The sequence below is a fragment of the Macaca mulatta genome, chromosome 16 (assembly GCF_049350105.2).
Source record: "Macaca mulatta isolate MMU2019108-1 chromosome 16, T2T-MMU8v2.0, whole genome shotgun sequence".
NCBI classification, from domain to species: Eukaryota; Metazoa; Chordata; class Mammalia; order Primates; family Cercopithecidae; genus Macaca; species Macaca mulatta.
This window is the reverse complement of record NC_133421.1, coordinates 58,782,274-58,799,735: the sequence shown is the minus strand read 5'-3', so window position 1 is coordinate 58,799,735 and position 17,462 is coordinate 58,782,274. Positions and strand designations below refer to the sequence as shown.

Here is a 17,462-nt window from a genome sequence, read left to right as displayed (position 1 = left end):
GTTTTAAATTACAGTGTAGAGATTAATACAAGCATTTAGCGAATGCTTATACAGCTGGGAAAATGTTTCAAGAAAAAGATGGGGAATTGACCTGGGTAGCAGTACAGTTAAGTACAGAGTTGGGACACTCTTGCAAGAGTAACCCAAGGCACAGAGGTGACAAAAACATGCTTGTATAAAGGAGGGAGGGAGATTGGCCTCATCACAACAGATCATTTATGCTGGAGAACTACAACACATCTGGCATGTGGTATATGGAGCAACTCATCAATAGCCATGAATGCCATAAACGCTGGCCATCTTGATCCTTTAAGTACAAAGAGGCCATAAAAGATGCTTGAACATAAAAATAAATTTAAAATAATTTTTAGGTAAATTAAGTCAATTAGCAGTACACAGTAGAGCAGTCTGCAGTGTTTTGAGGAGAATGCCGGAAATAAAACTAGAGAGTAGCAGGAGTTAGAAATCTGTCACAGTAGTAAAAGATAACTTTTCTTATGAGTGGCTGCCTGCCTCTCCTCTACACTGCCCGACTACACTGCTCACTGAGTACCTTGTCATATTAATGCCTGGTAGTAGTCAACATTTGGCAGATGTGAACATGCTGGAAAAAATACAAGCCTTATACTTCTGGATATCATCCTTTGTCCACATTGTCTAGCACAGTAGATTCCTAACATGTTTATTTCATGAGCAGTAAAGGGCTTGGTATGGTGGAGGCAGTGGGAATAAAGAGAAAGGAAGAACTCAAGATGCATAAAATTATCAACAATTGTATAAATTTGGTATTAAGGTTCTTATCACTTTTTTTTTTTTTTTTTAAATGGAGAATGGGTCTCACTATATTGCCCAGGTGGGTCTTGAACTCTTAGGCTCAAGTTATCCTCCTGCCTCTGCCTCCCTAAGGGCTGGGATTACAGGTGTGAGCCACTGTGGCCAGCTCTTATCAATTTTTTAGTATCTCAACCTCTGTTACTTTTCAAAGTGACATACACATTATGGCCTATATATCTGGTCTATTGCTGGATTATTTTTATGACTGTGATCTAAGAATGACTTTTACATTTTTAATGGTTGAAGAGAAAAAAGGATATTTCATGATACATAACGATTATATGAAATTCAAATTTCTGCTGGAACGCAATCATGTCCATTTTTTTATGTATTGCTAAGGGTGCTTTCATGCTATAATGATAGAGACAAATAGCTGTGATAGAGATCATACGGCCTGCAAAGTTGAAAATATTTGTTTGGCTTTTTCACGGAAAACAATTTGCCAATCTCTGCCCTCTATCATAACGTATTTTTTATTTGGCAATACTTGCAAAATTTATAAACATGCTTTTTTACAAAAGGTTACAAGGATCACTGCATTTTCTTCTAAATTATTATTCATGCTTTTCACCTGCTAATTTTACAATTCCAGCAATCCAGAAGACTTTGGTAGGTAGGCTGCAGTCTGTATTGGGAACTTCTAATCTCACATTTTCTGAGATATCACCCCAGCAGGTCCCCATAGGTGCCTGTCATATAAAAATCATTAAATTATTGTCTTATTAACATAAAGTCTAAAACATATCAATGAAAATTAAGCATTACCATCAATAATAGGAATATTAAACTAAAAATGCCATTTTAATTCCGTTTGTTTCATAGAATTCTATCTGGAAAAAGTCAGTTTCAGTGACAAACAAGATGAAGAGAGAATTCACATATGTTAGACTAGATTCATGCTGACTTCAAAATTTGATACTGTCCTAATATAAGATTTAAGCAGCAATTTTTCTAAGAGTGGAATTACAAACTCAATAGCAGATTTAATAGGATTAAATTGTTTTAAGAAATTTATTATTTTTAATATGTACTGAATGAATATACTTTATCCTAATTTCTAATTTAAAAAGATCTGGCCAAAGAGCAGAAAGAAAAACAATTCCAATCAGCAATGTGGTTTCCAACAATATGAATAAGAGAAACGAAAATTTTCAATTTAAGTTAAATTCACAGAATATAAATTGAGTCCACAAAGATGGACATGAGGGAAAAGCATTGAATAAAGTTATTAAGAAGGTGGAGTTGAAGAGTTTTGGAGACGAGTACCATGGTAAACTATTTCAATTATTTCAAAATTTCTCATGTAGAAATTACTATAAAGAGAAAACTTCCAATGTGAGAACTGGTAATCACTAGCCTCCCACAGCAAATGGTTAAGATGGGGACTCGGAAAATCAATTAAATGAGCACCATGAAGGGATTTTCCAAAATCTAACAGATGTTCCCGAAGTACAGTTTCCACTGTATTTTAATTTTTAAAATTCAAGGTAATTCACAATTACTTGGAACTTATGCAATGGTAAATTAAATCAAATAAGCACATTTAAGAATATAAATGCTGATAATACTACAATTTGTGTTGCTCTGGATAATCAGCTTCTCATTAAATTTAGAACCTTGATCACAAAGAAAAGGATTATGTGAGGTTGTAAAAGACTTGATAGTATGAACAAATCAGGAAAAACCAAAATAGCCTCAAAGCTCAAAGATGAGCAAAGATATCCAGGAGTTACATGAACTAGCCAATTTGAACATTAGGCAAATGTCCTCCATGCAAGGCCCCTCCTACTTTGGTGGATGCTCACCCAACAGGAGGATTAGCCTAAAACAACATTCAACCCCTACTCTCTCAGTAGTTTCTGGAATTTCTGAAGGAGAGGAAGAGAATGTCAAATACCGAAGTTGGATACGTCTAGAAACCAAAGAGAATCAATTAATGGCTAATGGTTTAAATAGTAAGCAATGAGTATAACTCAGTAACTGGCAGACATGGACTAGCTCAACTATTTGCGATTCTGGAAGGGTACATATAATTATCGCCTCGACTTGTGCAAAAAATAATATATTCATTGTGACTACCTCTTCTTTTTTAAACTGAAAGACTGGACTCTTCAGGTTCTGCTATCTTTCCCCTATATCATTCTAGACTGTAGGGCCATCCCTATTGCCAGCAGATATGATCAAAAAAGGAGAAACTAGAAGGAAGACAGGTAACATAAACTAAGCTAACATATATTAACACAAAGATCATGTATGCATTTTTGTGAGGATGTACCAATTAGAGCAGAGAGATGCAGTTAAATGAATGCAGTGCAGCATCCATCCCTCTTTGTCTGGTTACCAAATTTGTGAATTGGGTTTATTTTTCACTGAGAAGAAAGAGGCGTGCTTATGCTAATGAGCTGGGGGTCACTGGTGAGTTTGGCATACAGTATTCCCTTTTGAGCTAAATGTGACAATCTGTCATATTGACTTTTATTTTTTTAAAGCCTTAACATTTGTTGGAAGAAAACTTTTAATACTATTTTATTAAAGAAAACAAAATGTCAATATGCTTGCTTAAAAAATTATGTTCACTTTGGTGGAGGATACTTTTGGTCCCTACAGTCTGGATTGGTATAGGAGAAAGTAGCAGAAAGTGACATTTGTTCTTGCCTGTAAGGTTGTGGTTCTGCTAGGCCCTCTTAAACCAATCCATATGGTTCATTCTAAGAAAAAAAAATGAAGAAACAAAAACATCAACAAGAAAGAGCACCACAGTCATAGCATAGTATGTGCTCAATGTGTTGAAATAATATGGTAATTTCATAGATATGTCTGCCCTTTAGTTTAAAATGAATATTCTTAACTGTGGAAGACTAAATGACCCAGGGCCTGACAGCCATCTTCGTCCAAGTCATCTGTCTTCGCTTGCTGGCAGGAGGGATACCTCTGAAAGTCTGGATTGGCATAGCATGAACTAGCAGAACCATAATTTACAGGTAACAACAAATTTACCTTCCAGACTCAGGACGCGAGGTCCACCTCAGGCTCCTCCCAAACAAGGAAGATCTGCTCCACCACTTCCTGCTCCAGGGCCACTCGTGAGGGCTATCTGGGAGCGACTCTCCTTCCCTGCAAGGTAAGCTGTCATCAGGTCCTGCAGGACATGGCCAAATCCAAATGCTGAGGGGTCCCCAACACAAATGTATGACAACCTCCACATGACTGTAAGAAAATAACTGGGTGGGAAGTCTTATTTGCTGGACTTCAAGATCATTCCCAGATGGTCCAACAGCTCAGCTGGCTAGTATTCAGACTCTCAGGGGGCTGATGCACTGCACACACGATGATTTATGGCAGACATAGAGACTTCCCTCTGCAGAGCTGCCAACCAAAGATAACCATACAATCTTTAATATTAATCTGTAAGTGGGCAGAGACAAGACCTGAGGTCGCATATAGGTAACCAAGAAGGAATAATTTATCCCAATCAGATGGCAAATGTACAAAAAGCCATCATTAAAATGTCTTCAGACTAACAGGCAAAGTACATATAGCAGAGAATGATGAAATATTATTTGGCCAAAAAGGGGAGAAAACATTACAGAAATTTAAGTAGAAAGAAATGAGAGTTCCTAAGTACTACTTACTAGAATTTTCTGGTAGAAAGGAGAAAAAGAAAAAAAAAACAAAACTGTTCCTGTCTTCTCCATAAAGTCCACTCACCCTTTTTTTTTTTTTTTTTTTTTTTTGAGACAGAGTCTCACTCCGTCGCCCAGGCTGGAGTGAAATGGTGCAATCTCGGCTCACTGCAACCTCTGCCTCCTAGGTTCAAGCCATTCTCTTGCCTCAGCCTCCTGAGTAGCTGGGATTACAGGCTGGTGCCACCAAGCCTGGCTAATTTTTGTAGTTTTAGTTTTGTCATGTTGGCCAGGCTGGTCTCTTAACTGGTGACCTCAGATGATCTGCCTGCCTCAGCCTCCCAAAGTGCTGGGATTACAGGTATGAGCCACTGTGCCTGTCCTCCACTCACCTTTTGATACCAGAATCTATCTTTTAGGGTGGTGGTAGCAGGTAGATGAGTCCAAGGAGAGGACAAAAAGGAAAATGGGATGCCTGGGGTGGAAGTAAGATTAAGGCTGAAATAATGCTATGCATATGTAAAAAGACAGGAAGCACTGGTTACTAATTTGAAAGGCGGCCGGGTGTGGTGGCTCAGGCCTGTAATCTCAGCACTTTGGGAGGCTGAGGCAGGTGGATAACCTGAGGTTAGAAGTTCAAGAGCAGCCTGGCCAACATGGAGAAACCCTGTCTCTATTAAAAATCCAAAAATTAGCTGGGCATGGTGGCACATGCCTGTAGTTCTAGTTACTTGGGAGGCTAAGGCAGGAGAATCACTTGAACCCAGGAGGCGGAGGCTGCAGTGAGTCAAGATCGTGCTATTGCACTCCAGCCTGGGCAACAGAGCAAGACTCCATCTCAAAACAACAACAACAACAACAAAACGCATAAAACAGTCCATAATTTTTTTGAAAAAACCGTATTAAACCAGTATCACTAAAGAATTGGCACAGTGTGGTGGCTCATGCCAAGCACTTTGGGAGGCCAAGGTGGGCAGATCACTTGAGGCCAGGAGTTCAAGACCAGCCTGACTAACAAGGTGAAACCCTGTCTCTACCCAAAATACAAAAATTAGCTGGGTGTGGTGGCACGCACCTGTAGTCCCAGCTAGTCAGGAGGCTGAAGCATGAGAATCCCTTGAACCCAGGAGGCGGAGTTTGCAGTGAGCCAAGATGGCGCCACTGCACTCCCGCCTGGGGGATGATAGAGCAATATTACATCTCAGAAAAAAAAAAGAAAAAAAAGAAAAAAAAAAATTTTAAGTTAGGCTTTCTTTAAAACATACGGAAAGACAGGGCCAGGTGTGATGGCTCATGCCTGTAATTCCAGTACTTTGGGAGGCCAAGGTGGGAGGATTGCTTGTACCCAGTAGTTCGCAACTAGCCTGGGCAACATGGTGAAATCCCATCTTTACCAAAAATAGAAAAAAATTAATACAAAAAATTAGCTGGGCATGGTGGTGTGTGCCTGTAGTCCCAGCTACTTGGGAGGCTGAGGTGGGAGAGTCACGTGAGCCCAAGAAGTCGAGGCTGCAGTGAACTGTAATCGTGCTATTGCACTCTAGCCTGGGCGAAGGAATGTGACTGTTTAAAAAAAAAAAAAAAAAAGACAAGACAGGTAATGTTTATTTCACTGCTTTCCTGTGGAGAATTTATTTCATGGCAACACTCAGACTAGCTAACTGAGATGGAGCACTAATAAGTACCAGAAACTAATTTAAAGTTTTATTTCCATTAGAAGGAAAATTCTGCAATCTAGGATGCTACCTTGAAGATTTTAACTTTAGTTAAAATGGAGATGAAGTAATATGATTTTTTTCCAACCTTTAATACAGTCCTGTGTGTGGGGTCACGACTAGGGAAAAAAAAATTAGTTCACTTGAAAAAGATTTTACTAACAAGCACATACCTGAGAAATAGATAATGAGTTTTATTCTAAACTATTGCTACTGTACATACACAAAAGGGCCTTTTCTTTCCTTAAAACCTGAAAGTATACATGATACACACCACAAAAAAAACATGGTAACTTTATCCCTTCAAAAAAGCTGACATACATATAGGTCAGGCACAAGAAAGAGGATTAGAATATGTCACGTAAGTAACAAGAGGGTATCTGTGGAGGCAGAATGAAAAAGTATGTGGCCGGGCACAGTGGCTCACACCTGTAATCCCAGCACTTTGGGAGGCTGAGGAGGGCAGATCACGAGGTCAGGAGTTCGAGACCACCCTGACCAACATGGTGAAACCTCTTCTCTATTAAAAATACAAAAATTAGCCGAGTGTGGTGGCACGGGCCTGTAATCCCAGCTACTCAGGAGGCTGAGGCAGGAGAATCGATTGAACTCGGGAAGCAGAGTTTTCAGTGAGCTGAGATCACATCATTGCACTCCAGCCTGGGTGAAAGAGCGAGACTCTGTCTCAAAAAAAAAAAAAAAAAAAAAAAGAAAAGAGAAAGTATGATAAACTCAGCTGAAAAGCTTCTGCATATATGTGTACAAAGGACTTTTTTTTTTTTGGTACAAACTACAACTGTATGAGAGAGAAAATGGGATGATTTTAACATTTCTGATCTAAGTAAAGACAGCATCAGTAAGATATGAGATTATTAGTTTAGGTACCAAACAGAAGAAATCTGAAGTCTATAAATATATAACTGAAAAAAGACGACTTTATGTTCATTTATACATTTTGGCCCGTGCTATAATACCTAGGGGAAAAAAAAGTTTTACTTGATTTCACATGGCAAATAATGGGAAATAGAAGTGCTTCAATTTAAAGTCTTTAAGTAATTAAAAAATAATGAAGAGTGCTTTATTTATTTATTTTTGAGACGGAGTTTTGCTCTTATTGCCCAGGCTAGAGTGCAGTGGCGCAAGCTCAGTTCACGGCAACCTCCGCCTTCCGGTTTCAAGTAATTCTCCTGCCTCAGCCTCCCAAGTTGCACGGTGGCGCCCGCCACCACGCCCAGCTAATTTTTTTTTCTATTTTTAGTAGAGACGGGGTTTCACCATGTTGGTCAGGCTGGTCTCAAACTACTGACCTCATGATCCACCTGCCTCGGCCTCCCAAAGTGCTAGGATTACAGGCGTGAGCCACTGCGCCCGGCCTGAAGAGTGCTTTATTTTTATTTATTTTTTGAGACAGTGTCTCATTCTGTCACCTAGGCTGGAGTGCAGTGGTACGATCATGGCTAACTGCAGTCCTGACCTTCTGGGCTCAAGCAATCCCTCCCCTCAGCCTCCTGAGTAGCTGGGACTACAGGCATGTGCCACCATGCCCAGCTAATTTTTTTTGTAGAAATGAGGTCTCACTATGTTACCCATACTGGTCTCAAACTCCAGGGCTCAACTGACCCTCCTGCCTTGGCCTCCCAAAGTGCTGGGATTACAGGTGTGAGCCATTGCTCTTGGCTACAGTGCTTTAAAGCCAAATGTTCTGAATACACATACATCAATTGAAGGCTCCGCTGGGTTAAAGTTAAATTACTAATAGAAAATAATCTGTTAATTTCTTTGATCTATACATTGCACCTAACTGGCATTATTATTTTGGAGATTTTTCCACCATTAGGATAGATATGGATACTGCTCTTAGGGGCTTAAATAAAACACACATTAAAAAAAAAAAAGACTTGCATTATGAAAAATGGGTTAAAGCCCAAAGCTGAAAATTATAGTCCAGCTACTCAAAAAAGTAGCAAGAATTCTTCATTTATAAGACATGGACTAGCTGAACCAAATGATTTTAAAGATGCCTTCTAGCTTTGTGACCATATGATTTAGCATTAATTAAAAGTGATATTACCCAATTTAGTGGTTTCCAGCCTCAGGAACTGTCAAGGATGGGGTGTTCAAATGTCAGGAGCCAAGGCTCTGGTAGCAACACCCCATCTCTGCCAGAACAATCAATGCAGTTTCCTCTTATCCTGTGTTCTGAGGTCTAAGATTTTTGTTAGAGAAAAGGGGACTTCTTACCCAATATATGGCAAGCAAAAAACAACAACAACAACAACAAAAAAAGGGCAATTATGATGCTTAAATAAAAGGTCTGAAAAACTAACCCCTAGATACAATAAAAAACATATCAGCCAATCATAATATACAGTTTTTTAGTATATTATACTAAAATATATGTGTGTGTATATTATACACACATACACACATATATACACATACACACACATGTATATATGCACATATACACACACATACACTTTTGTAGAGATAGGGTCTTGCTATGTTGACCACCAGGCTGGCCTCAAATTCCTGGCCTCAAGCCATCTTCCTACCTTGGCCTCCCAAAGTGTTGGGATTACAGGTGTAAGCCATTGTGCCCAGCCTAAGTAGATATACTAAATGACAATTGGGACTTGATTTCCATTGCTGATTATAAAAAAAAAAAATTGTACGATACTGTTGTAATTGAGTGACTGAGTATAAGACACTATGAAGAGTTACAGGAATTATCAAAAAGGATATAGTCGTATGATCTACTCTGTAGAAAGTTCATTCTCAGAAGCTTATAGACAGACCATGGAAAGAATCATATTCTTGAAATTCTATGATTTTAGAACTAATCACAATAATATCTAAGTGCTACAAAATAGAAAGTATTTATCTGGGATTCTTATTCTAGAAGAGGCTGGGTTAAGTTAAAGAAGCCAGGGCTCTGACAGCACCCCCATCCCAATTCCTGATGCAATCACGACAGCTCCGCTTCCGTGTTACATGTTACTTGCTGGGTGTTCTTTCGTAAACTGTGCTTGAAAAATAATCCCCTAGGAGCAGGAAAAGCTCCCAACTTGTACTCAAGTAGAAGAGAAGGCAGGTGTAGAGTCTGGAACAAAGAGGCTTTCCTGTCTAATAAACCAGTTTCAGAGCAAGTGTCAAGTCTTAGAAGACTTTGATGATACAAGGCAGGATCTTGTACTCTTAGCTCCTGACTATAGGTTTTCTAAAGACAAAGCTAGTAACTCTCCTTAGAGACCCAGAAAACTGTCTCGGAGGGGACAACCAGCAGGAGTCAACTCTAAAGGACAAAATCAAGTGCAGCATGAGGTATGGCCCCCTTAACCAAATGGCTTCAAATGAATATGCCGGTTAAGGTAAGAAAGCAAGCTTTTTGTACAAAAACATACCAAGGAATTACTAAGACACATTTTTCCTGTTTGATAAGGAGAAGGCAGTAAACAGAGGTAAATGGAACAGGAAGGCACTGGGTCTACATAATTGAGAAACAGATGCCTCACTTCTGAGTGAGAAAGCAGAGGCTCCACATTCTTATCATTAATTGTGTGGTGAGGTTAGCTGCTCGATCCCCTATGATAGAACATTTCAATCTCAAAAAAGGCAGAGTTGAACAAAGTCAATCAAGTTCATTACTACCACAGAGATTTTCTCATAAATAACTTTAATATAACAGTATAACAATTCAAAGATTTGGACAGAAAATAAAATATGCTTCTGGGGTTGAAATGCTATTCTTTTTAATACCCTGACTACTTACAGAAAACAGTTTTATATGGTTTATAACACAAAAATAGATACAAAGAGAGAGAAAGGCCATTCAGAAGGAGACAACGGACAAATGTTTCAGGAATCTGAGATGAAAGAGTTACTGTAACTGAGAACTTTCTGACCTTCAGGAAAGTAATATACCAAGAGAAGAGAGTTAAAGATTTTCTTTTTAAAGATCTCTCTTTAAAACTGCCATTGCTGTGTATGGAATATTTCTCACAAATATGACACTATTATCAACATTACAGCAAAATAAATCACCTACTTTACACAGAAATAAGATGCCATTTAAGGCAAGATGTCACTGACTAAGGGCTTCATATCGTATTTTCAAGAATGAGAATTAGCAAATTAATATACTTGACTTTGATCAAACTCCTTTACTAAGGCCATAAATGAGTGAAAATTCACTCAGATTTCTACAACAGGAACCTAAGCTCAGTTTTGTTCACATGCTGTTATCTAAAAATAAAGCCTTAATTTTTTTTTCTTTTTTTTTTTTAGACTGAGTCTCGCTCTATTGCCCAGGCTGGAGTGCAGTGACGCAATCTTGGCTCACTGCAACCTCTGCCTCCTGGGTTCAAGTGATTCTCGTGCCTCAGCCTCTCGAGTAGCTGGGATTACAGGCGCCCACCATCACCCCTGGCTAAGTTTTGTATTTTTAGTAGAAACGGGGTTTCGCCATGTTGGCCAGGCTGGTTGAACTGCTGACCTCAGGTGATCCGCCCGCTTCGGCCTCCCAAAGTTCTGGGAGCCACCGTGCCTGGCCTAAAGCCCTAAATTAATAAAATGTTAAGCGCAAACCAAAGTTCATGTATTTTCTAAATTCTCTTTTCTTCTTAAACACAGATAGCAGCAGAAAGGATCTTTAAGTATTAATTAAAGTTGTAGTCAGGTTAAAAAAGTATTGGAGAGAATTAATGAAATCTAAAGGAATAAATCAAAAGGAAAGAACTTGCCATCAGATATATTTTAAACACAATTCTAAATTATTTTAAATGCTCTGTAACAATCCACTTGCTGAAAAGAAAACCTTTTAAAGGGTTTCTCACGATATATATACAGCACATATTTCAGCTCACAATATTATGTTACTACCTAATAGTTCCTTGTTTTGTGACTTAACATTTGGAGACAAAAAAATTAGAAAAAAGATCCTTCCTCTTCTGAATTATCAGGTCAAACTGCATATTTAAGTAACATACACAATGAATGGTTTCCGTTAGGTCAAATCGTATGACACTGTCAATATGCATATTTTTGATACACAATACTAGCAATTTCACTTACTTTTATTTTTTGTAGAAAAGAAGTCTCACTATGTAGCCCAGGATGGTCTTGAACTCCTGGCCTCAAGTGATCCTCCTGCCTCATTCTTCCAAGTTGCTAGGAATACAGTTGAGCCACTGTGCCCGGATAAAGTAGCAGTTCAACTTAATATGAACATCTGATGAGGCTGGGTGTGGTGGCTCATACTTGTAATCCCAGCATTTTGGGAGGCAAAGGTGGGAGGACTGCTTGATGCCAGGAGTTTGACACCAGCCTGGGCAACATAGCGAGACCGTATCTTTACCAAAAAATTTAAAAAACAAATATATTATAAAAGAAAATTAGTACTTAGAAGACTAGTACTTCTCCCTGTTTAAAATAACTTCAAACTGCAATTTCTTTATAGGAAACTTGTACTTACAAAACTTACATAAGTTCTTTTTAACTATTATTAAGTATAATAATAAAAGAAGGATTTCAATTACAAGGCATAAAAACAAACACCTTCTAAGGATAAGATGCTTAGGTGTTATTGTACCTTCAGATTTAAACAATGACTAAGTACTTCAAAATAAGGTGAGAAATTCTGTACTTACATGTTTAAAACAGGTAACTGGCGCAGCTATAAAGCTATTGCTATTGATGTAGTTACCCCAGCTGAAACCTTCCATGGAGACTGCTAAAATCAAACAAATTTACGTATATTACAATTCTCACATCTTTTATTTATAAGAAGGTTATCACGGTTAAAATGTGTGAAAGGACATAAAATTAATTTATCCCATTTAAAGAACATCTTCTTTAAGATCAAATAACTTCTCTAAATAGCATGAGCTTTGGCTTATATCATATTTGCAAACAAACAGGAGTTTCTTTTTTTTTTTTTTTTTTTGAGACTGAGTCTCCCTCTGTCACCCAGGCTGGAGAGCAGTGGTGCAATCTTGGTTCACTGGAACTTCTGATTCCCAGGTTCAAGTGATTCTCCTGCCTCACCCTCCCGAACATCTGGGACTACAGGTGCGTGCCACCACACCCAGCTAATTTTTGTATTTTTAGTAGAGATGGGGTTTCACCATATTGGCCAGGCTGGTCTTGAACTCGTGATCTCCTGATCCACCTGCCTTGGCCTCCCAACGTGCTGGGATTACAGGTATGAGCCACCACGCCTGGCCAGGAGTTTCTTAACTGTTCTATACATGACACATGCTCCTGAGGAAGTGAGGTACAAGCTCTTCAGTTAAGGGGAGCAAAGAGAAGTTGAGAGAAGTGTACAGAATGACAAACACTGCTGTGGCTGCTTTTGTGTTTTTATTTCCATTCAGTTCTTGCCATGTACCTCAGTGAGATACCTACCCCATATCACTTTTAATTACCTCACTTTCTATTTACTTCTATTTACTCACTCATTGCCTCTTCTATTTACTTACTTGTTGCCCTTCTCACTATTTACTCTCTTATTGCTCTCCTCATTACTCACTTATTGCCCTTCTATTTACTCACTTACTGCCTCACTTTCTATTTACTTCTATTAAAAATCTTCTGGCTGGGCGCTGTGGCTCACACCTGTATTCCTAGCACTTTGACAGGCTGAGGTGGGTGGATCATTTGAGGTCTGGAGTTCTAGACCAGCCTGGCCAACATGGTGAAACCCCATTTTCACTAAAAATACAAAAATAAGCCGAGTGTGGTTGCGTGCACCTGTAGTCTCAGCTACTAGGGAGGTTGAGACATGAGAACTGTTTGTACCCATGAGGCAGAGGTTATAGTGAGCCGAGATCACGTCACTGGACTCTAGCCTGGGTGACAAAGCAAGACTCTGTCTCCAAAAGAAAAAAAAAACAAAAAAACAAAAACAAACCAAAAAAAAACTCTTATTAGAAATGATCCTTTCCTTAATCTCTTCCTCTTACTACTCCTCTTCTCACAATCCCTTTGAAGCCTGCTGAATGTCCTATTTCTTTGCCTAATATCTTCGCAATTCAGAGAATCAGTACATGAAACGTAAATAATAAACCAAACAAAAACATTAAGGAGATTGCCAAAAGCACCTGAACTTATGCATGCAACTATAATCTTCTAGAGTAATTTACTGAAATCTAAACAACCATTAGGAAGCTTAGAGCCGTAATGTGCTAAACAGGACATAGAAACAGCTTAAACAGAATTCAAAATTACAATTTAATTAATTACAAAATTAATTAACACTAAACGAATCAATATCAAATATTTCATCTCTGTCAGATTCACCAATATTACCTGCTTTTGTCTTTGCTTGATTTTGCAAGGTAGCTTGATACTGAGCATATGCGGCTAGCTTAGCAACTAAAGGTTGCTTCTGAAGAACTTTTGCTTTCTTTGTTGGAGGCTTACCCTAAAACAAGAAAAGTTAAGTAAATAGGATTCTTTTTCATCCCCCCACCACCACAATTTAACTGGACTGCATACTACACATTCTGCTTCAGTAAACATTGAGGGTTTAGAAAATTATTAAAGCAGAGGAAACATACAAGAATTTTAACATGAGAATTTTTTTCTGGAGTTCTGCTACAATGTAGTTATCTAATATGGGTAGCAGAGCTGGCATAGACTACAACAGCAATACGCAAATTAATATGTTAATAAAAAATTATATCCCACAAGATGTTAAAATATAGGCTGTGGTGGATACTTGATTCCTTCTTATAGTAGATAGAACCAGTGGTTATTTACTCATGCAGGTTGCCAAGCATTGCTATTTATATGGTAAGAGAAGATAATTTAATGTTCAAAGAGCAAGTGACTGAGGTTTATACCTTTAGTGCTAACGCAAAAGATCAATGACAAAATGATCATGGGCCAAATTCACAGTGTGACAAACTGCCATCCATTTGGGTACAGACCACTGCTCAGGATCTTTAGGTACTGTCTATCTGAAATATAGAAATACATCTAAGTGATGTATTTCCTTAATTTGGAGGATTTAAATAACCCTTTCAGTGCTATATAATGATCACAATAATAAATTAAATGAGAACACTGTGATCATCCAATAAAAATACTGCAAAAATCAGTTAAGTTAATGCCTTTAAAAAGTTGTTTACATGATACAATAGTAAGAACTTAGTCAAACGGTCAAGTCTCCAGTCATTTTGTAGGCACTGATGTACATTTAAAGCAAGACGATTTTCTTTCCATACCATGAGCGTTGTCAAAAAGGTTAGTTGGATTAACCAAATACATTTGGTCAAGGTATCAAATGGATTGTACTAAAAAGTACAAAGCGAGGAGATGAGAAAATAAAACCAGAGATTAAATTATTTCCCCCCAAATGATGAAAGATTCTACCTTGATGTTAACACAAAAGGAAACAAAGGGAAACAGGAAAATGTCTTCGATTTCTGTATATAAAAAAGTGTTTATACTTATTTGGAAAAAGGATATTTTAATTAACTTATGCAAATAATCATTTATTTTGGATAGTATGTCTTATCCATTTAAAATAGTTTTCCAATTTTATAGGCTGAACAAAGTTTGGGGCTCACATGTTTCCTCAAGATGTGGGTATAAAACAGTAACTGAGTGGGCAGAGGTGAAGTGCAGCGAATCACAGTCAAATGACAGATAAATGGTGAAAGCCATAGAAATAACAGATATAAGTAAGAAGGTTTCTGTACCGTTACCTGAAGTCTGGCCAAAATGCTTGCCTTCTTGGAGTTTGACGAGTAACTTCTTGAACATGAAACGCTACAGAAACGCTTTGTTTTAGAGTAAAAAGCATCTCGGACGCCAACCATCCCACACATCTCACAGGTAGCTAATTAACAAAATAAAAACACTGGCATTATGATATAATAAAAGCAATCTTCATCTAACAGTTTAAATAATTTATCCTGCCATCTGAAAGTTTTAATTTAAAAATTTGCCTTGAACATTTCTTCTATCTCCTATACAAATGATAAAGAAGCCTGCACAGAGAAGTCAGAGAGAACACTGGTATTGTGCCATGGTGATGGGTTCTAGAAGGTCTGATAGTAGCTTGAGGTCTGAAAGGCTTTGCAAAGGGTCAACAGAAACAGGGCAGATACGCTGGATTCAACCGACATTTCCTTAGTGCTTACCATGTACCAGGCATTTTCATATACAACAAATTCCAGCTTTTGAAATGATTACACATGAAAGATGAAAAGTGCCACACAATTGAAGATTAATAACAAAGTATAACAGAGGCCTTTAAAATACTGCAAAGGTTGAAACTTAAAAAGAGGTAATACTTGGAAAAATGCTAAGAGCTATATGAAGATTCCTTCAAGTTATGTTTGGGGGACAAGAAAAAAGGAATGGGTTCAAATTTGAGGTAGAGGCCAGGTGCAGTGACTCATGCCGGTAATCCCAGAACTGTGGGAGGCCGAGGCAGGATAACTGGCTCAAGGCCAGGAGGATGGGACCAGCCTGGGCAAGAGAGCAAGATCTAGTCTCTTCAAAAAATAAAAATAAAAAAGAGCCGGGCATGGTGGCACACACCTGTAGTCTCAGCTATTCAGGAGGCTGAGGCAGGAGGGTTGCTTAAGTCCAGGAGTTCAGGGTTAAAGTGAGCTATGATCGCACCACTGCACTCTAGCCTGGACAACAGAAGGAGATCCTGAGTCAAAAAAAAAAAAAAAAAAAAAAAAGTTTGACGTAGGTGCTCTATTATTAACCAGTGATAGTGGGACAGCAGAACTCTTGGCTACTTACTATTGCATAATAGACAATAATCTGAAATGTAGAATTAGAACAAGGTTCACAAGAACTGAAGTTTAAAAAAGATAAACAAAAAGTAACATAGCAAATAACTGCCTTAGTGAGTTAAAGCCTCCACCCAAACAGGTAAACTGGAGAGGCCTGTAGTTTAACTGGTACAGTTGGCTCTGTGCTTCCATGGGTTCTGTATCTGTGGATTCAACTAAAAGTGGACTGAAAATATTTCAGGAAAAAAAAATTGCATCTGTACTGAACATATACAGACTGTTTTTTTTCTTATTGTTCTCTAAACAGTATAGTATTAACAATTATTTGCATGGCATTTACACTGTATTAGCTATAAGTAATCTAGACATGATTTAAAGTATATGGACAGATGTGCATAAGTTATATGTGAATACCACACCATTTTATATAAGGAACTTGAGCATTTGTGAATTTTGGTATCTGAGGGAAGTCTTGAAACCAATCCCCCATGGATACCAGGGGACAACTGTACTTACTTACAAATCTATAAGAAATCATGGAAAAAAGATAAAAGTGCCAGAAGATTGCAGGTGAACAAAGGGTATCTACTGGGAGAAAAAACTAAATGGTTTTCTGTTGCAAAAATTCTAGAACAGATTGTTAAAGAACGTTCTGAACACCTAGATAGAAAAGTTGTGATCCCAAAGAAACAGCGAATCTTTGCCAGAAATTATACATGTCAAACTAGAATTCTCACAAGTAGGATGCAAGTTCCATCAGGACAGGAAACTTATTCTGTGTTGTTCATCTGCTGTCTCTGGTATTTAAAACAGACGCTAGCACACACAAAGCTTCAACAAACGCTATTTCCTTTTATGATAGGATTACTAGGCTGGTATGTTACAATAAAACCACGGCAAGAATATACACTAACAGGAGCTAACACATTTGATAAAATCTCATGTAGCTCCAACAACATGACTGAGAAATTTCAGCTGGAGTAGAAGACACCCAGGTAGGGTTTTTTTTTTTTCTTTTTTTTTGAGATGGAGTCTCGCTCTGTCGCCCAGGCTGAAGTGCAGTGGTGTGATCTCAGCTCACTGCAAGCTCCGCCTCCCAGGTACAAGCAATTCTCCTGTCTCAGCCTTCCGAGTAGCTGGGACTACAGGCACATGCCACCATGTCTGGCCAATTCTTGGTATTTTTAGTAGAGATGGGGCTTCACCGTGTTAGCCAGGATGGTCTTGATCTCCTGACCTCATGATCTGCCTGCCTCGGCCTCCCAAAGTGCTGGGATTACAGGCATGAGTCACCGCACCTGGCCATGCTATTCAACTTTTTAACCAAAAGACTAGAATAGGACCAACAGGGCAGAATTATCAAAACTGTAAATGATATAAAACTGGAAGATTAGATGACACAGCATTCAATACTAGATGACAGAATTAGCAATCAAAAATTTCTAAGACTGGGCAGGGTGCAGGGGCTCACACTTGTAATTCCAGCACTTTGGGAGGCTGAGGCAGATGGATCACTTGAGTTCAGGAGTTTG

At 38.4% G+C, this 17,462-nt stretch overlaps 1 protein-coding gene across 50 annotated transcripts in view; it reads right to left on the bottom strand.

Annotated features, from left to right (window-relative positions):
* The window catches only part of MBTD1 (mbt domain containing 1), an 84,964-nt gene that overhangs the window by 28,792 nt on the left and 38,710 nt on the right, over positions 1-17,462 (bottom strand). For 11 of the 50 annotated variants that reach the window (XM_028836341.2, XM_028836344.2, XM_028836343.2 and 8 more), the window contains 4 exons: positions 14,884-15,017; positions 13,481-13,595; positions 11,821-11,903; positions 1,406-1,523 (listed from right to left, as the gene is read on the bottom strand). In XM_028836341.2, coding sequence (XP_028692174.1) covers positions 1,406-1,523; positions 11,821-11,903; positions 13,481-13,595; positions 14,884-15,017 — 450 coding nt within the window. Of the gene's footprint in view, positions 1-1,405; positions 1,524-3,831; positions 3,949-11,820; positions 11,904-13,480; positions 13,596-14,016; positions 14,134-14,877; positions 15,018-17,462 lie in introns of all 50 variants that reach the window. The other 39 variants (XM_015119253.3, XM_028836342.2, XM_015119258.3 and 36 more) reach the window with 11 other exon arrangements.